The following is a 21672-nucleotide window of genomic DNA, read 5'->3' on the forward strand; positions in this document are numbered from 1 at the left end:
ATGCACTTGGCCCTTCCGGAGCTGCTCCTAGTGCGTAGCTGGGGCTCCTTTCTGACATAAGGATTCCAAATACCTACTGGGGTAGAGTAAACATAACTCCAGGAATGACACAAATCACCGGGCATGTGACGTGAGTCCCCCCAACACGCGTGTTGGGAGGCCTCAAAGCTAGCCCACCTAGCTGAGGAAAGGAAGCAAATTGCAGTCCTTTCTGCCAACAGGCTCTCAGCACGCCAGCTCTGATGTCTGCTTTATCGTAACGGTTGTACCAGAGAGAGAACTGAAAGATTAAATTGTTTACATGTGTTACATAAACTGATGTAAAACTCCGGTTTGCGCGTACCCACAGAGGACTTACTGTTCAGCCAGTCCAACCGAGGCTGCACAAGGTCACACTTGCAGAAGGATGATTCTTAGACACATCGCATAGATGTGAGCTGAATCACCCAAAGCAGCTCGGGGAAGCCTGGCTTCTGATGGCAATGCAGACCGTTTGGTAGGGTTGTGAGATCTCAATGATGTCATGCACTGAGTGTGGATCAAGGTATCAGGGAAAAGGGCCAAGATCCCAGGAGGCTGAGAGTAACACTGAAAAAGTCCTCAGCAGCTCTGTCCTTTCTTCATCTCTCCCTGTTCTCTTTCCCAGGCTTGTAGTAAAGCTCCAGGGATAGTCAACTCTGTAGCTGGGCCCTGACACCCAGCGGGGAAGTATGGCACAAGGATTCAGAGAGATCATCTATTTCGTGTCCCTCGTTTCTGAATTTTCAGTGGATTCCCCCAGTTGACCTCTCTGTAGTTGTAGGATCTCAGACTGGTTGTGTGTATTCTCTAAGCCTATATTTTTTAAGTAGGAGTTGAGCCTACCACAAGGACTACATAGGACAAGTACAAGAAAATAGCTACATAAATGCCTCTCCCATCCCCCACGCAGATGTCATTCATTTTCTATGCTTTGTTTTTTGGCTTTTTAAAAAATAATCACCCTGACATTCATTTATGCCAGTACACAAAAGAAAAAAATATAATCTAGTTTTAGGTCTCATGTTTTTCTTCAATAAGCATGTAGTAGGTGTCTATTGCAGCAGGTCAAGAAACAAACAAACAAAAAAGTTCCTCTCTTACTCTTAGTCATTGCTAGATGAGTGAGGCTGACAGGAAGACACAGCTAATAAGAGCTCCATAAGCTAGTGGTTCTGGGGGTGGGAGGAAGACACAGGGCAGCAGGAGGCAGAGATGGTAGAAGAGATGCCACATATGTCAGTTGAGCCCTGATGCAGTGCCCTGTGGCATGTTGTACATTCCTACTCACCCATCTACCCGCCCACTGGAAGCATGCATTCCCCCCTCCCCAGACACCACTGTGAAAGTAGCAAGCTACTGATGCATTGTCCCACCATGGAGGCAGGGGGCAAATGTCCTCTCAGTTCCTCCCATTTATCCTGATCACATTGGCTGGCCTCTTCAGGCCCCATCCTGAGGAGCAAGTGCTAGAAGAACGGGTGCTCTACTAAGCAGCCAGAATGCAGCAGGCTGGAAGAGGCAGCCCCAAGTGGAGAAGCCCACATACATAGTCCCATGTGGGGATTCCCCTTGCTTTACATTCTTCCTCTCCTACAAACCACTGCAAAGAAAATGCTGCAGCTCACCTCTGGTGAGCACCCCTCTCACCTGTCATATACAACTCCACTAATGGGAGGCAGCCAGTGGATAGTGAGGGACTTGTGGGTCTGCCCAATGACCATGGGTGGGATGGGAATGGGGGTGGGATTTCTGCTTTCACTCCACTGCTGATAAACAAGGTCCAAATAGCAGTGCATTCGGGCCACTTGATTAGGGGTGAAGCTGTCAGTGCAGTCATCATCTGTGGGGAAAAAAAGAAAAACACAAGTAATAGAGGTTTCAACCTGCAAACCACCAAGGCAGGGACAAATCCTGTCTTCTTAGTTGTTCCCAGCACCTAACCCAACACCTTGCACTTGTTAGGTTCAAAAAACACTCGTTGAAAGAATAAATACATTTTGTTCCAGAAAATAACTAAGTTAGAAGAGGAAGAGAGAAAGAACCTCCTTGTCTGCAAGCAAGGCCGTCAACTAATGTTGGGCTGGCCCAGGTGAGATTGGCACCCTGGAGCATAGGCTTGCTATGAGCAAAGATTATTTACTCAGCAAACCACAAGATGGCAGTGTTTCAGCAGAGGGCCTGAGCCTGGGGAGCATGTAAAGTTATAGACACCTGCTTTATTGCTCGGTGATATTAGCCAAGGTTAATGAATTCTCAGGGGAGACGCTGGAGGAAAAGAAAACTAAAGTGTCAAGGGAGCAACAGGGATGGGAGTGGTGGCCCAGTCTTACTTTTGGAACCAACAAATTCTTCCTACTAGGTACATTTCTCACAGAGTTACAAAGGAAGTTCTCTCAGTTTCAGGAACCTTTCCATTTAAAACACCAGTCACACACCATCTGGCTTCCTCAGTGTTTCCCCTGCCCATCTCAAAGATGGAGAACTTTATATGGAGCTCTTATCTCTGCGCCACATCATCCAGTCTCTTGCCTTGGCAAAGGCCACTATGTCCTTGCAACAAGGGAAGGCAGAGGTGTCAGTGCTTATAAATTCAATACACCTGAATTATTCACCAAAATGCAACTTGGATAGAAATATCTTGGTGGGTCACAGGAAGAACTGGTGCAACACTCTTCCCTTCAAAGCCATGATGAGGGTCTGATGATCCTCTTATGCATAGTTCTAGAAATAAGAACCTGGAACTCAAAAAAAAAAAATTATCTTCTTTCACCATAAAATAGGTCATCAAATCAAATTAGTCCTGAATTTTTGGGGACAAATTTTCAGTCCATTATAGTCTATTTCATATGTTAGTGTTACTTTTTGCCAGAAACAAGGAAGATGTGAGAGACAGGAAAGAAGGAAAATCAAGGAGCTAAATTGAAAAAAAAAAAAAAGCCATACAATACAGTTTTCGTAGGATGAAGATACCATCTTAAAAATGAAATGCAACATTCTGGGCAGTGTATTGGAGGGCAAGCTGAGAGTCAGTGTTTAGCCAGGGTTTGAGAAGAGAATCTGATTTTTTTTAAGAACAAAACAAAAGGAATCCTGAGCTTAAATGAACTAAATGGCCTTGTTGGCCAACTGTAAAAGTAGTACAAAGAGCCAACTTGACCCGGAAACATCTTTCATCCATCCTTATTGGACTCTTCTTTGGAGTAAAAGCCCCAAAACATGAACAAGAACAAGAATCACCAAGTTCTAGAAGTTGAAGAGATCTCAAGAGGGCTTTTGGCTTTGTTTCATTTTTACTGTCCAAGAAAGAAGTGTGCTTTTCTTTTTTCTCTAGTGAAAAAGAATCCATTCAACAAGACCCCTTAGTATCTCAGTATTTCAACGAGATTCTTCAAGGACATGGAAGAAAAATGAACATCCCATATTAAGTACACTTCAGTTTTCTAACATTTCAACTCTCTAACTGCTTGGTAATCTCTCTGGCCCCTACTCCTCCACCCTGCCACCCCCCAGAAGCCCTCAGGTTATCTTAATGAAAAACAAAGGCACCAAGTCTGTTGGGGTACCTGTGTAGCTCATGTAGTTGCTGAATGGAGCCCCTGGGAAGTGGCTGAAGCCACAAGTGTCATTGGCAGGCTCAGGGTCCTGGCATAGCTTGCTCTTGGGAGTGGGGGCGGTGTCGGCACAGAGGTCTCCGGTTTCCATGGACGGCACCGTCTCCCTGCAGGGGTCATCGCAGGATTCTCTTTCACTGACCCCTTTGAAAACATGGTAGAGTCCCAGAACATGCCCCACTTCATGGATCATGATGTTGGTATGGCCAGGCATGCCATAGTAGGCAGGATTGAGGACAACACCACCTGCAAAGGAAGGTTTGAAAAGCATCGCTCAGCAGAGAATGAACATCAGTCCTCCCTCCAGTCTTTGATCATGTCTTCTGATCAAATCTCCCAGTTCAGTCTCCAGGGAGATACTTAATAAATAACTTCCAGTGGTATCCAAGTGTTGTGCTTCCCTCTCGTCATGAATATCCTCAGAACTAATCAATACACATTTCTTTATCCCCTATCTAGGTGAGTGTAGTCCTAGATATCAGGGATATCAGAATGAACCAAACAGCAAGAAGAAAGGCCAGGATTCCCAGCCCAGTCAGCACATTAAAATCACCTCTGGACATATAAAAAGTTCAAAACCTTTACACCAAAAATCAAATAACCCAATTAATAAGTGGGCAAAAGAATTAAACAGATACTTCTCAAAAGAAGAAATACAAATGGCTAAAAAACTTGAAAAAATGTTCATCATTAGCATTAACTGCAGATATTAGGTTCAAATGTATATATCAAAATGACACCGAGATTTCATCTCACGGCAGTCAGAATGGCAGTCAACAAAAATACAAATAATAATAAATGCTGGAGAGATTGTGGAGAAAAAGGAACACTTTTACACTGTTGATAGGACTGTAAATTAGTACAACCACTATGGAAATCAGTATGGAGGCTCCCAAAAGACTATGCACAGAACTACCATTTGACCAGGATACACCACTCCTTGGTATTTATCCTGAAGAATTAAAGTCATCTTACTGCAGTGATACATGTATCCCCATGTTTATAGCAGCACAATATACAATAGCCAAACTATGGAATCATCCTAGGTGTCCATCAATGGATGAATGGATAGAGAAAACGTAGTGTATATGCACAGTGGAGTTTTATTTAGCCATAGAGAAAAATGAAATTATGGTATTTGCAGGAAAATGGAGACCATCATGTTAAGTGAAATAAGCCAAACTGAAAAGGTCACCGGTCATATGTTTTCTATCATATGCAGAAGTTAGAGAGGAAAAAGGAAAAGAAAAGTGGGGATAGATCTCCTTAAAATCAAAGGGAGATCAGTAGAAGAAAAGGAGCAAGGATGGGAGGCAGGGATGTGGAGGAGAAGTGCTAGGGAGTTGATGTTAGCCAAATTATACCATTTTATTATGTATGTACAAATATGTAACAACAAATCCCATTATACACACAACTATAATGCACCAACAAAAATGGAGAAGAAAAATAAAATAGACTGGAACAAAAAATACAGAGGTTCAAATGCTACTCCCAAGAAATTAAATCTAAATATCTGGGGATATAATTCATGCATCAGTATTTGTTTTTAATTTTCGAGAGCCATGTGCAGGCAAAAGCTCATGGATTTAATGGAAATTAATGTCTGATACTGGCCCTCTCCATACCTGCTTTGAGGACATCTAACTGGCCTCTGAGAACCAGCTTTGTTGTTTCTAGAATGGGGATGATCACACTATTGTTTGGATTTTTTTTAAGCATTTGGCACATTCTAGAGGTTAGTGAACGACAGTTGCCTATGCTGCTTCTGATTTCATCACCACTGTTCTCAAGGACCTAACAGCCAGAGAGACAAAAGCTGAGTCTTGCTACCGTGGAACTACCCCACATTCAGAATGTTGGGCACTGCAGGCACATGGCCAAAACTCACTCCCCAAAGACCTCCATGAGGACACCAAGGGAGGTGTTTTTGAGAAGAGGTATCACATTTAGCGGGGCTTAGATGAACGATACAATGTGTCACTGTCACCTTTCAGAGAAAAGGCAAAAGCCCTCTGAGTGTCCAAACTTCTGTCTGGTTGTTAAAACTCTAATCCCTGTTTCCCTCTTCTCCCCAGGATTGAGCCGTTGGACTTGACTGGTTTTCTTCAGCCCTCCACCGGGTCAGGATCACATTGAACCTCATCTCTGCGCTGGCTTCTTTCCTTATCACCAAGCACTCCCTACATCAATAATCTCCTAAGAAGAGTAGGCCCTCCAAAAGGACAGCCCAGGCTTCCCTTTGCCATGTTCTATACCAAGAACTATGCCCTGTTGCTGAGCTCTGTGCAATGTTTAGTAGGCAATGACAGACACAGTTTCACAGGCAGAATGTAATCACAGGTTATCCCGTGGGGGCCATTGGGTTCTATCAAATGAGTGACTTATCTGCCTTTCAGGTAACCATGTTGCTGCAAAGGGCAGTTTCTAAATCCAAGTTTTAGTCTTTCCTGGTGTTCTCAGACACGTGACAGTGACCCAGCTATGTGCAACAGATCCTGAGATAGTATCTACCCATCTAATCCCAGAACCAGATGTCAATCACCTTCTGTTTTTATCATGTCTACCAGTTGCAATTAAAATTCGATTCTCCAATGTTATCCTTTCCCCCTTTGTCTTTCCTTCTTCATGGTTATTCTCTGGACATTTCTTTTAGTTTATGCACCATCATTATTGTATCATGAGATCAAAGTAACCAGAAAACAGGCCTATTTCTGGAACATCCACAGTATCCAGTATTTGAATAAACCTAGTGAAAAGCTGAACTCTTACTTTCCAAGATGCCTGCCCTGCATGTCTCCATACCCAATTGCAGGGATGCCCATCACCCAAGTTTATGTACAATGACATGTTCAATACTGAACTGCACAAATGACCTTCACACCCATGCGAGTCACCTGAGGGGACTGACTTCTGTTTTCTCCCAGTTGCCTTTCCAGTGCTTCCTCCCCACCCTTCTGCCTCATCATGATCCTTCATACCTCCTCCCCTCCTTCTCTCCTCCGCCCCCACCATCTCTAAGTAAGCTTTGGATAAAAAAATAAAATAAACAACATCAACAACAATAAAAAACCTTTTTTTTCCCAGAAATAATACTTCAAAAGTCTACCCCAAATTTTCACAAATTGGGTTCATAAATTCTGGTCTTGGGTGATACTTTCTGAAAACAGCAGCATTGTTGATGAAATGCATTCAAGAAAAATGCAGTGAGCCATATTTCTCCTGAAAACTTACAACTTCTATGAAAATTTGTATTAAAAGCTCTGAAAAGTACTGCAGTGATTTTGTTTTAACACTGTGCTTACCAGACTTATTTGAACATACAACCTGTTTAGGTAGAATACACTTTGATGTCTCTAGAATACAGATTTCTTAGAGCATCACTCAGGAAACACTATAAAAGATGAACAAACTCCCATCGATAATTATTTTTTTTCACATGTGTCTTATCTCAGAGAAAACCTCAAACATTCCCTCATGCTATTCCTGGACCAGCCTGTCCTTTTGTGGAGAAAGTAATTATAGATGAACAGATAGGAGGTTCCTGAAACAAGGAATAGAAAAAGCATCAGAACCCACAGTGGAAGAATGCCCCAGAGTATGGCTTTAGGGACAGTCAGGGGAAATATAGGGGTGGCCATTACAATGATGGGCTTCCTGCTAATGGCAGAAGTTTCTGCCTAAACTCCAAGTGAGATATTTCCTAGTCTAAGGATATTTTGCAGAGGGGGTTTAGAGACAGCTTTCAATAGCCAGCGTGTATACAAGTGGAGCAAGAGCCTGACAAGGCAAGCCCTGGATACTCCTGCAGGTCCCTTCACACCCAGGAGAGCAGGCCAGGTTCCCTTCCATGCACCCTTGATGTCCCTTCCCTAAACAGGAGAATATGGAGTTAAGCAGACAGGACATAAATTTCAACTAAAAACAAGCATTTTAACACATACTTGCAACAGCTATAATTTTTATGTCAGAGCTATAGGGTTTCTGCTAAAAAGTCATCAGTGTGCCACATTTAATAATGAGCTTATAGCTGTATGTGTTATACAGAATAATGCACAAAATTTAGAAATGTGTGAAATATAGAACAAAATATTGCTCTAATTTAGGGATAAGTGCTGTGCACATCAGTACATTTTAAGAAAAACGTCCAAGATCCTGGGCCTCTTGTAGCCATTCTACCTGTTAGTGTACACAGTCATGAATCACCAGACTAGAGATAAAGGTACTGGGAGTGTGGTCTTGCCCTGACAAGCTTAATGGCCTTGGTTCTATGCTTCAGTTTTCTCTAGGTCTCCTCAGCTAAAACAAGAGGGGCTACATTGACTTGTTAAAGTTTTCCCTATTCTCATGCCAAGAGCTAACATGCAGGACTTTGTGAGACCATCATAAATACCACGTGAAGAAGTCTGTTATCATGGACCATCAGCCCTCTCAGCCTTATAGTCTGTGTTCCAAAACTCCCGTCTCTTAGCAGCAGATAGAAGTAGAAAGCTGGGAAGGAGATGTCACAATTCTACCTTCAGGTCTGCTGAAGATTTTCTAGTGGCCCCAACTGGCTGCCCATGAATCCTATCCCCTTCCAACCTTTATATTCCCATCTCCTCTCCTGAGAGAAGGGGTCCCACACAGTGCTCATTCACCTCTTATCCTCCCCCGCAAAACAAACCACCCTTGTTGAATTATTAGGAGAGTGTGTTTAAATCATTCCCTCTCTCTCTCTCCCTCTCCCTCTCCCTCACAAACTCACACACACACATACACACACACACTTATATCCATGTGGGCAAGAGAAAAGTGATGATTTAGTTTAGAAAAGTTCTTTCATGTTTTAACAAATATCACACACACACACACACACGTATCCATGCCAAAAGCTGACTGAAGCATAAAGACTTATTGCCCAAAATCTAAAAAGAGGATTGAAGGAACTTCTTTTCTTAATTATTTAAAAAATAATAATAATAAAGAAGGAACAAGACTTAATAATAAATAATAAATAAAAATGAAATTCCCAGAAGCAAACCTCTTCCTGTCTTCCCACCATCTGGGTCCACAGGGAGGGTCTAAGGGGCTGTGCATTTCTGCCCTCTCAGGGAAAAGTATAATCCTTTCCCAGAAGCAATACTGGGGCTTGGGGATGATGGAACAACAGTAGAACATGCCTCTGGCAAGTACCATTTGATATCAGCATTCACACAGACCACCATCCCCTCAACGCCAACACCTGCAGCCTATGCTTTCCACCAGCTGCAAGGCCAGCCTCAGTAGTGACCAGCCAACCTTTACATCAGTGTGTGGAGGCTCTTCCACAGATGGTTGCTGGAGTGATCAGAGTCCCTTCTTTGGCTGTAAACATTCAGTGGAAATGTATTGATTCTTCTTAATGTCCTTTGGCGACATTCTTAAAAGCTCTTGGAGCTATTTCCTGATCTATTCAATAGTAATAACAAGAGTTCCTATCTCAAAGGGCTGTTGAGAAGATTAAAGTAGTAATGTTAATAAATGAGCATTAGGCTTATTTCCTAGAGCAAAGCAACATAAAATATATATTAGACATTCATTGACATGATTATAATTCCATGATGCAGCCAGGTAGGAAGTGCTCATTTGTTCCATCCCCGGGGCTCCTACCTAACCAGCTTCCTTCATCAGGAGAATGGAGGCTGGCCTGGCTACAGGCAGGACAGATCTCTCAAGAGGAGGGCAGTCATTCCAGGGAAGGTGGGAAAACGCCTCACAAAAGCTCGATTTGCCCCTAAGCTGCTCACCTTGCTTCCAGGTTGCTCTGATGCTAGACTCATGGGCACCCAGAAGACAGGCAGGCCTTGGTCAGGCCTGAAAATAGACAAGTTCCCTTCCCTTCAGACATCACTCAAATCATCCCTCACAGCCTGAACCAAGTGACTGTGGAATGAAACGCAATCTTATGGAACTGGGTCTGTTAGGGTAATTCTTCATAGATCTTAATAGGAGGTTAATTTACACAGGATATCCTTGTTCTATAGTACCAATAATTTTCCTTCTCATGTGGTTATTTAGATAGGATATAATTATCATTTCTTATACTCCAAACCACAGTTCTTTTTTGTCTTTCTTTTGTCTTGGAGGATAAAATGAAACCACAGGTAAAGGGTACAATGTGGTGGTGGAATAGGGGGATGCAGTAGGGATGGGACTCCCTCCTCTAATGGGACACCTGTACTATGCTCTCTGCTCTCACCTGTTACATTGAAACAGGAAATAGAAATATACGCCACTCTCTATTTTCAAATAGATACTGGTTCCTTGGTCTTCACCCCAAAGAGGTTCTTATTCTGTTCCCAATACAGAATATTTGCAGGCCAATAGAATAAGAACCCCAAACAGCAGAGGGATTTGGACTTATGGTAGTGTTGGATTCCTGAATAAGTAGCCTAGTTCTAAAGAATGGTTGATGTGAGACCAAGCAGAAAGGCGACACAGACCTGCCAGAGATTCTCTGAAGGCGAGGAATCAAGGGTCATCTCAGCTGACCAGCAACCATCTGAGGACTAAATATAAAATGTGCCATTTTCCCTGTGGTCTCGGCATGTAGAAGCCATCACCACTGGTAGGCTCAATTGACTTGGAGTAAATGTCTGCTACTCAGCAACATGGGGGCTCAAAATAGAAATTAAGTTGAATGATAGAAGAATAAAGTTACATTTCTTGCATGCCTGAATGTGTGCGCTGAGACTTGAACTTAATGCAGGCCAGTAACATCAGATTGCATATGGAACACAGAATGAATGGAGCTCCCTGGATTTAGCAACTGGTGGCCACGTGTGGCACAGCTGTTCCTTAATGGACTGGCAGGGGAAATACAAACGCACTGTCCTAGAAGATCTTTCAGCTTTGATTATGAGGGACAAGCTAAAGCAGTAAGGCAGAGTTGTTGTGTGGTCTAGAAAGTGGTGCAGAGGGAAAAAGGAAAGAGAAGTTGCTGAGTAAAGGGTGAGATCTTAGCAGCAGATGGCCAAACTTTCAAGGGGATGGTAGATTTCCAAGCTGTGACTTTAACACAAAACTCATAAAGCTCTTTTTAAGCATAAAGACTTATTGCCCAAAATCTAAAAAGAGGATTTAGCTAGTGGCTAGTGAGAAGATTGAGTCCCAAAGCCACTTCTATTAAAAGAAGAAAGAAAGAAAAAACACCTCAGTTGGGCCATCTGAGAAAAGGACACTGGTTGAAATGACTTTAAAATGATTCTGCAAAATTTTTAGGGCCAAATGTTATATGCCCATAAACGAGGACTGGCCTGCAGGGGTCTACATAATTACTTCCAGTTACTGGTGAACATGCACTTCCCAAACAGTGAAGGGACCTGTGTGCCTTGGGACCTGAAGGAGGAGCATTCTGGGGTAGGGCAAGGAAAGAAAGCAGCATAGGTGAATACAAACACAAAGGGAGAAGGAAATGGAAAAGATAAAAAAGAAGAATGTCAAAGGAGCTAGAAAAAGGAGCAGACCTTTAACAGAATCAGCCCAGGAACGGTGCATCCCTAAGCCTTGGGTTTATAGCCTCTGGTTTACTGCATGGAAGGCCATGCTCCACACAAGACTGAACCAGGACAAGAATGCGTGGAAGATGAAGATTTGCAGAGCCTGGCATTGTTTCTGTCTCCTGTGTACTCTTTCACTGACTCCCACCTGAAAAAGCACTCAGGGCTCTTAGACACCTCAGATCATGGGAGAAGAGTAATCCGATTAATTAGTACTGAAAGTGCTGTTACAGAGGCACTGGAGACTTAATATATTATCATTCCCTGGCTTTTGCATGGGGGCAATGCTTCAAACACACACACACACACACACACACACACAAAACCTCATGACAGAATTTTGGGTACTATAGAGCATGCATTGGTGAAGCTATTTTCTATAATTTATCTACTTGTTAAATATTTATTAAGTATCATTTCTCTGCAAGGCACTGTTCTAGACCACTAAAGATTCAAAGAGGTGCTTTATAAAGAAACCTTTCAAATATCCACATACAAAAGTAATTATTTACTTCTCATACTTATAAATACATGAGCCAGTCATTGGGGTCTAAAACTCTGGGGTATGAAGTTCAAATGCTAGGATTATTTTGCCCAATATTTTTATACTTCCTGTTTTCCAAACCCTAAAGCATCCAGAGTAATCCAATCTGATGAATATTATCTTCTAACAATTAAGTAATCTACAATAGCGACCAGTGAGATAATTCCCGGCAGCAGTCCTGTCTTGCTCACGTCACCCAGCCCACCTCTAAGAGGTCCCCACATAGATGCTGCACTGCAGCTCAATTACTCCAGATATTCTTTCTCTCAAGGAAGAGTCACTGAGCTGTGGCATTTTAAGGAGAACAATGGATAGCAGATGAGATTGGCATTTCTTTGGCCCGACCATCTAGTGATGGCCGCATCAGTACATGAACTTGTGAACATCCTCAGGATCCATGCTTGCTGGAGTGCCTCTGAGAGGGCCCACCTCTCAGGATTCCCTCTCCCTCAGCATTCTTCCACAGGCTGTAAACATGCCGAGTCCCTTTCAATCTAAGACTTCCTTTAATTCACCACCACTGTCTAATTCTCACCCTTTGCATACCAGGACTGGATGACTTCACAGCCAGGCTTTTTAAAAGATGCACCTGCCCTTCTCCACCTTTGGTAGACTCACCCCCTAGCCACGTGGTTTCTGCATTGGTGCCCTACAGAAGCGATCTGGCAGAGACAACTACAGACTTCCCTCTTGTCAAACCCGTCGCTATTTCTTAGCACCTATTGCTCTCCCACATTGTGTACCACAATCTATGTAACAATTTCAGTGTCCAACCATTTGTTAGGAGACAGTTGAGGCTCAACCTGGGGGCTCCTCTACAAAAGTTCTAAGTGGGGGAAAGGTACCTAAGTTAGTTACTGCTGTCATCCTCTTCCCTGTCTCCTATCTGCATTGCTTCCTCCTGAGAACTGCCACACCCACATCACTCCTGGACTAGCTGCTCTCCTCCAGGCCATTGAATCCAAGTCCTTCACAGCCTTTGCCCAGACAGTTGCCCACCTCCCCCAAACTGCCCACAGTCACTTGCCCTACCCTTCTCTCATGTCTAAGGAATCTCCTGTTACTTCTTATGAATAGCTCTACCTCTACAAGCAGTTGGATCTCTAAAAACACATTTATTCCCTCTATAAAAGAGTGAACATCTTTCCAGAGTATTAAAAGATCTCTGGGTTGGAGGTGTGCAGCTGGGGGCACAACCACGAAGGATCACTACAGACATATAACATTTTGAACTTCTACTATGACTATGAAAGCTAAGCCCCTACTATAGGCAAGGCATTCTTCTTCAGCTGATTATCCTCATTTTTTATATGAGGAAACTAAGGTTTAGAGAGGTAACCTGATCTCTAACCCATTTGTTGTCATCTGTTTGAAGCCATGGACCACTCTGTCACTCAGGAAAATGCTTTTTCCTACAAGACATGTTACTTGGATTCTCTAGAGAATTCTTTATAATTAAACCCCCATGAAGTGTGAGCCTCTTCCACAGGTGCTGGGCCCCTTGCACACTGAGGCCTACTGCTTGTGATCTCATTGGGTCCTGGACATTATGTGGCAGCACAGACATTTCCTTGAACAATCAGGAAGATGTTAGCCCAGAGCACTCTGAATGTCTAACTTCTCTGTCCAAATGACCCACACGGCCCTCTAACCTGACCATAATGTCTCCATACTTCATCTATACACTGGTTGATGGATAATCCATGGGGGCCTCCTCAAAACCCCCTCTCCTTTGGTTTCCCACTTCTGTGGAAGCTTCTTCTTAGCCAGATTTGTAGAATCCTCAAACTCATACATCCAAAACTAAACTGGCTCCCCACTTGCTCCTTCTCCTATGTATTTCTACCATGGCACTACCATCCATTCTCAAACAGAGTTCTTTTCCCATCCACTTATTTATGTGAACAAAGTTTCTCAGTATATAGGGGTATAGAAGAAAAAACCAGCACTATAAATGACACTACATCCTATCTCATTATAACAATACTTACTATCCATCCACAGATAAGAGAACTAATTTTGTGTGGGGGGAGCCACACTCATCTCATTAAAATGCACATTTTCCATGTATTTTGTTGTTGTTGTTGACCAGTAATTCAACAACCAGTTGAAATGCTTTTTGTCCAACTGTAGAAATTAATCATTCAAATAATTTTCCAACGGAGCAGAAATTTTCAATATGTTATAACTTATATGAGATGCTAACATTGGTAAAATGGGTAAAAGTAACTCAGAATATCTTTGTACCATTTCTTACAACTACATGTAAATCCATAATTATATCAAAAAATTAAAAGTCTGGTTTGAAAAAGTTATAATCTCCAAAGAGTTATTTTATTCAAAATGTTTTTAAGCTGAGAAACAGGTGACAAACTAAAGATAATGAAAAGAATGTAGTAAGTTACCTTGGTAAAAATTTTACAGGAGAATTGGAACAAAAACATAAGTTCAAAGAGAAAACAGGAACAATAAATATTCCCCAATTGCTAAAAATAAGTGCATGACCATGAATATTTAAAAATAACAGCGATTAACAAATCAGTAATGTTCTGGGGACATATTACAAAAGTAAATTTAAGATTTATTTTAAAATTGTCAGCAGTTTAAAACAAGATAATAGCAGCTGTCAGCCATGCCAGGAGCCAGTCCTCTCACTCTCAAGCCCTCCTCTGCCTGTCGCACGAACTCTGCTTGTCCTTCTCGCCTCAAGCCTCAACACTCTAGGAACCCCCTCCTGATGCCATCAGTGCAATCAACCACACTTTCTTCCATTCACCTACCTGGCCTCAGCACACAGGGTTTTCAATGTGTCTCACTGGTCTGTCTCCCAGTCACACTGTGCATCCCACAAGAGTGAATCCCTTTCATTATTCTATCTCTGCATCACCACAAAATACATTCTGCATTTGTTCCTTGAATGAATGAATGAATGAATGATGAATGTGTTCTCATGAGTTTGTTATTAGTGGCTTAAAAAGAGCCTGGTCACCACTAATTCATATCTTCTGTCTTTGAAGATATATCTTCAGTTCTGTGCTGCTTATTGTGGCTAACGATGTTCAAACCACTGCACATTAGAGGTTAAGGGGATCCCATTCATTCACTGATCCATGTACAAAAAAAAAAAAATTCTTCCCTGCATTTGCACAGCATTAGAAGTACAAAATCTGCTAAAAGGTAGAAATGGTGTTGATGGCAAAGCAAGACCAGTCAACAAATACCTCCATGTATCTACAGAGTGACTTAAGCCAATAGTAGTTGGAATTAGATTTAATTTTCCAACTTTTGGGCTGGCACGCTGATCTGTAAGTCATTCAGCTGACCTTCAAAATGTAGGGCTTTGCATGTTGACACAAACAGATGCCACTATCTTGAATCCTGTAAAAGCTCTATTTAAAAACTTCCAAATGTCTTCTCTAACATGTTATCACAGCTGTCTGTACTACTTTATACCTGATTTAGGTCAATACAACTCCTTTATTCCATCACAGTTAGGATTGAACAAGAAGAAATAAATAAGAGCCTGAGCAATCTCATATAACTCAGATCTGCGAGCTGTTCAGTTTAGTATTCTACTCCTGAAAAGCAACATTAAGAACCAGGTCATAGGAAGCACTTTTATCCCTCAAAAGTTTACAAATAAAATATAAATACCTTCAGCTGCTGCTGCAATTCATTATGAGTCAAAAACTCATGAGAGGAGGGAAACACTACTAGAAGCCATTTACATGCAATACCTTCTCACTTGTTCACCTACCCTTTCAGTCAATGAGACTCACAGAGCGCCTGCTGAATGCAAAGTACTCTGCTTATGCATAGAGGTCACAGACTTTAGATTTCATCACTTTCTAAATGTACTCTGTATATGTATACGTGTGTGAGAGAAATTCTCTGCAGTTTTATCACACGTATACATTTGTGTAGTCATTACTGCAATCAGCTTAAAGAACTAATCCATCACTGAGATCTCTCTCCAGTTGTCCTTCATAATTTTATCCCTATATCCTACTTCCTGGCCATCACTGCCCCATTCCTACCCACTGACAACTACTCATCTGTTCTCCACCTCTTTAATTTTGTCATTTTGAGAACACTCCATAAATGAAATTATACAGTATGTAACTTTTGAGACTGGCTTTTTTTTTTTTCACTCAGCATGATGCCCAGTCTGTCCAAGTCGTCGCTTTCATTAATACTTTGTTTTTACTGCAGAGCAGTATTCCACCGTATGGATGTACCACAGTTTGTCCAGCAGCCAGTACTGAAGGACATATTTTCTCGTTTCCAGTTTGGAGCTATTATACATAAAGCTGCTGTGAGGATTCATGGACAGGTGCTTGAGTGGACCTGTATTTTCCTGTCTCAGGGACTGATCACCAGGAGTACAATTACTGGCTCATATAGTAAGGGGTTCACAAGAAATTATCAGAGTGCCTGTGGCATATCATTTTCCGTAAGAATTCCAGTTTTCATGCATCCCCACCACCATTTAGCGTTGTTTTTAATTTTTTCTTTCACTTCTACAGGCAGGTATATAATGGTGCCTCATGGTGTTTTAATGAGCTTTCCTCTAACGGGGGCTATTCTCCATCTCTGTATCCTCTGTGGTAAAATAACTGTCCATGTCTTCGTCCATTCTACCATTCTACTTCATTTTATTGTTAAGTTTTGCCAATATTTGTGCTTTACAAATAGTTCCTCCACATCTGTTGTTTCTTTATGCAAGTTAATAGAGTCCTTAGAGAAAAAGTTTTAAATTTTGACAAAGTCCAATTGGTCAGTTTTTATTTTTCTGAACCATGCTTTTGGTATCATATAAACACTCTCTGCTTAGCCCTGCCCTAAAGTTGTTTTCCTGTTTTCTTCTAAACATTGTGAGTTGTACTTTTTAAATTTAAATTTATGATGTACTTTGAGCTAGTTTCTATATGAGTCCTGAAATTCAGTTGAGGTCCACCTTCTTTTGCCTGCCGATGTCCACTTGCTCCAATACCATTTGCTGACACTAATTGTTGGCTTTTAATGTCTATAGTAAATGTGAAGATGTTACCCCATTCACTGCCCAGCATAGTAATATATTCCTCTGGGGTCAAGTTTCTTTTTTCCTTGACAAGTAAGGCTTTCTAGGAATTTACCAATCCTTTTCCCCTGAAAGGCTTTTTGCTCTGTTATTTTTTTTTCTAATAAAAGTTTATTTTCTGTTTATTTATTTCTTCTCTTATTTTTATTACTTCCTTCTGTCCTTATTCTTTTAGTTCAATATTTATTCTTTGTTGGTTTCTGTAGATAGGTAATTAGTCAGAATTTCTTTTTTTCTAACATACAAAGCTATAAATTTCCCCATATAAGTCTTCTTTATTTTGTTTAAAATTTTTTCCTATTCTCATTATGATTTGTTCCTTAAGCCATTGGATAATTAGAAGTATACTGTTTAATTTCCAAATACTTGGGGATTTTCTTGTTTTTATTATCTTTTTATCATTGATTTTTAGCTTATTTCCAGTGAGAGGAGAGAACAAATTTTGTGGTCTCAATCTTCTAAAATTTACTTTTTGGTACAGATACACTTAGTAAATTTTCCACGGTACATGTTTTAGTCAGCTTTTTTGTCACTGTGACCAAAAGACCTGACACAAATAACTTAGAGAAGGAAAAGTTTATTTTGGCTCATAGTCTCAGAGTTTCAATCCATGGTCAGCTGACTCCATAGCTCTGGATCTAAGGTGAGGCAGAACGTCACGGTGGAAGGACATGGTGGAGGAAATCTGCTCAGTTCATGACATCCAAGAAGCAGAGAGCTTGAGTGCAAGGAGCCAGGGATACTATCATCTCCAAGGACACATCCCCAGTGACTTCCTTCCTCCAGCCATGCCTTATCTGCCTCCAGTTACTATGCACTAATTCATTCAAACTGTTGATCCATCAATTGGATTAATCCAATGATTAGGTTAATGATTAGGTTATAGCTCTCACAAACTATCATTTCACCTCTAAACATCCCTTCATTGTCTTACACATGAGCATCTGGGGAATGCCTTGTATTCAAACCATAAAAAGATAAGACAAGAATGTATATTCTATTCTGTGTTAATACACTGGTCTAAGTTTGTTACTGAGTCAAGTTTTTTAATCATGTTTTTCAAATATATGTACTGAATGTTTGTTTATTCTATCATTTTCTGAGAAAATTATTTTAGTACTTTTTTGAGAGAGAGAGAGAGAATTTTTTAATATTTATTTTTCAGTTTTTGGTGGACACAACATCTTTATTTTATTTTTATGTGGTGCTGAGGATCCAACCCAGCACCCCGCACATGCCGAGTGAGCTGTTACCACTTGAGCCACATCCCCAGCCCCTGAGAAAATTAATTTAAACCAACAAGTATGATTGTGTATTATTTTATTTTTATTATCTTTTTATCATTGATAACATTTTTATCAAATGCTGTTTATATATATTCAAGGTATTGTTCTTGGCTACACTCAAATTTGTCATGTTACATTTTCCCGTTGAATTTACTTTTATAATAAAATTAGTTCTATTCAGCTCTGATGATACTACCTTAGAGTGTACTTTATCTGATGTTAGAAAGTTACACTGTCTTTTTTGGATTACTATTTGAATACATGTATTTTCCCATTCTTTTATTTTCAATCCTTAGAATTCTTATATTTAAGATGTGTCTCTTAGAAATATCACATGGCTGGAGTTTGTTTTCAGTTTGACAATTTTTGGCTCTGAATTGGTGTGTTTAGGCCATTTATATTTAACATAATTACTAACAGATTTGAATCAATGTCTTACAATTTGTTTCTATTGCATGATATTTATTACCATTTTCTTATCATTTATTAACTTCTCTGGATTATCTCCTGCTTTTCTAGTTAGCTAGTTAGAGATAATTCAATTAGTCTTCAATAGATCTCTAAAGATGACAACTTAATTTTTAACTTATTACTAAAATTAGTACCTTTTCTAGAGATATAGGCAAAGAAGCGCTGTGATTTCACGTGCTTTTTTCCTGTCTTTTCTGATTCTATTGGCATAATTTAATTATGCAAATATTTTAAAGCCAAAGAGACATTATTATCATGCTTTTAATATTTTTATCCTTTCCAGCATTATTAATTTCTTTCGACATATCTCTGTTTCTAACTTTGGTTATATTCTTTCTGCCTTCATAACTTTCTCTAGCATTTCCTTCTGCATTGGCATAAATTATCTCAGCTTTCATTTGTCTGAAAGTATGTTTAACTTCTTTCTTTCTAAAAGATATTTACCAAATATAGAATTGTAAGTTACTTTTTAGCATTTTAAAAAAGATATAAGTATGTTGTCTTATGACTCAGTTTTTGTTAAGAAGTCAGCAGGTCTGACTTATTGTACTTTTTAAGGTAACATATATTTTTTTCTCTTTTTTGGAGATTTTTGCCTTTGTCTTTGGTTTTTAGCTTGTAATGGACCTAGACAAAATTTTCTTTCAGTCGATCCTGTTTGGGGTTTGCAAATGACCTTGGACCAATAGCCAAGTGACTGAAAGAAAATTTCCCACGTTCTTTTTTTTATATTAAGAAAGGGGGAATATGTGGGAGGCCAACCTTACCGGTGACTGAGTTACACTCCCCAGCTGGGTGCTGAGGCGCTCAGTCACAGAAATGGGTGTGTCTTGCTACAGCCCCATGGGTGAAGCTATGCTTCACCTGTTACTTTGTAATATAACCCCTTGCCCTGTTTAGGATAGAATCTTCCATGGAAGTGCCTTGTGTGTGTCCCCTCCTCTTACTGCGCCCTTGGGTGTGGCCTACCCAGGTGTCAGTCAACCTGCTGACAGTGGACATCATGAAGATAGACTCAGCCCCCTGAAACCTGACCCCTTGCCTCATTTGAATAGCTTCTCCTCAATAAAAGGGGTCAGCGCGTGCTCTCTCTCTCTCTCTCTCTTTCTGCGGACCCTTAAGGTCAGAGGAGCCATCACAGCAACCCCAAAGAAAAAGGTAAAAAAAAACAACAACAAAAAAAAATCTTGAATCTGTAGTTTGATTTCTTTTGTTATTTTGCAAGATGTTGGCCATTATCTCTTTGAATATTGCTTCTGCCCCCAATTTCTTTCTCCTCTTCTAGTACTCCAACTTATATTAGAAACATTTTATTAGTTCTCAAATATTGATCAACCTCTCTTATTTTTTTCATCACTTTTTCTCTCTGAACTTCAGCTTGTAAACTTTCTAGACCTTTAATTCTTATGCTCATAAACTCATCTACTAATTTCTTTATTTGAGTTACTGGTATTATCTTTTAGATTTAAAATATCCACTTGATTCGTGATTCTAGATCCCAGCTCTCTGAACAAACTCTTCATCTTTTTATCTATTTTTTCATGTTAATTATAATTATCTTAAAACCTGTGTCCAATAATCCCAACATCTGAATAACCTAGGGTTGGAATCTATTGTTTGATAGTTTATTTTTGTTTTGTTTACATCATTTGACCCTGTCTTCTGGAATAACTGGTAATTTTTTATTAACGGATGGACATTGTACATGAAAACTTGTAGAGGCCCTTGATGGTATTGTCTTCCTCCAGATAATTTTTTATTTTATTTTGTTAGGCACTTAGCATATAGGAAGCTAAGCCTCTTCCAAATAAGGGTTAAGTGTATTGCTCCTTTGTGTGACTAGGCTATTTCTGTTTCACTTGCATAGAGGGAAACCCAAGTGCCCCCTCAACAGGGCCTCTGCTCCATCTTCTTTCCCCCTGTCATGAGACTCCTGCGATCAATGTTTAGATTTTTTTTTAATCTTTCAGAAGTTATTTTCTACTTGTTTTCTTGGCCATTGGCCCTAAGAATGTGTAGTTTAATATCTAGCAAATATTGTAAGAAAAATCACAACAGGAAATCAGGCTCACTTGTGTGCTTTCTGTTTTTCTGAAATCTTGGGCCTGAACTTGAATTTCTGTCTCCCCATTAGTGAGACTGAAGCAAGTTCCCAGCTGCTTCTCTCTAATCTGCTTTTATTCCTTTCACTGGAAATTTGACAATGTTCCTGAGTTATATACAGGGCTCACTTCGATGTGTTTTTCTTCTCTCTGGGATTAGACTCCTGAAATCCTTGTGCCTTGGCCTCTGTCTGACGCCTTCAAATAGTTAAGTTTTAACTGGTCTATTTAGTTGTTTAACATTAAATGAATCTTGCCAATGCCCCTAGCTCTGATAAAGTAAGGAAACATTTAGGGATCTGCTTCAGCCCAGTGATTCTTATCAGGCAATATTGTCTCCGTGATGGGCAGGAAGATCACTTTTTAAGGTTCAGTTAGCAACAATATTCCTAGGCCCAGGGAAACTGCTTCTGAGTAACTTTTGCTGTCAGGACCCCTTACAGGTGCACCAAGAAGGTTACCTTTGGTGATTTGGGAGGTGCTGTCTTACGGCATGATGAGTACCCTCTGCAACTGTCACTTTTGATGAGGATAATTCAAGTCTCGAAAACTCACTATTCCATGGATTATTTGAACATGACCTTCTAGTCCACTCATTGCCATCATGAAGATGAGACTGGTTCACACTGGCTTTCACCTGGAGCACAGGGTCCTCTCCAGTTTACCTGACCATCTTGGATATGTGTGAAAGAAACCCACGACCCTTCTCTGTCAGCCCCACCATAATCCTTCAGATTTTTTTTTTTTTTTTTGCTAAAACTATCAGCCACATACTGCTGCCCATTGCCTACAAGTCATCTTTATGATGGCATCTATGCCCCAGCCAGCCCTCTTTCCCTGGTGATCTATCCACTTACAATAATTGCAAATGAACCTGAACACATTTTTGGTTTGTATTGGATCCCTGGAAATACCAGGTTCTTAATTGGAGTACTTGAAAATAGGTCATCAATACAAACAATGCTCTTGCCTTAGTGGCCTCAGGTCACCAATAACATCATAAATTTCTGGTATCTCATGTACTGAGAACTAAAAAT

At 40.5% G+C, this 21672-nt stretch overlaps 1 protein-coding gene across 1 annotated transcript in view; it reads right to left on the bottom strand.

Moving 5' to 3' along the window:
• Positions 1 to 21672, bottom strand: part of Pappa2 (pappalysin 2) — a 251429-nt gene that overhangs the window by 136907 nt on the left and 92850 nt on the right. Inside the window, exons 5-6 of the mRNA XM_046430234.2 lie at positions 3585 to 3878; positions 1669 to 1861 (exon numbers count right to left, since the gene is read on the bottom strand). Of these exons, the coding sequence (XP_046286190.1) occupies positions 1669 to 1861; positions 3585 to 3878 (487 nt within the window). The remainder of the gene's footprint in view (positions 1 to 1668; positions 1862 to 3584; positions 3879 to 21672) is intronic.

Source organism: Marmota monax, unplaced genomic scaffold (assembly GCF_021218885.2).
Source record: "Marmota monax isolate L192 unplaced genomic scaffold, Marmota_monax_Labrador192_F-V1.1 WCK01_AAM20220418_F8-fsc00055, whole genome shotgun sequence".
NCBI classification, from domain to species: Eukaryota; Metazoa; Chordata; class Mammalia; order Rodentia; family Sciuridae; genus Marmota; species Marmota monax.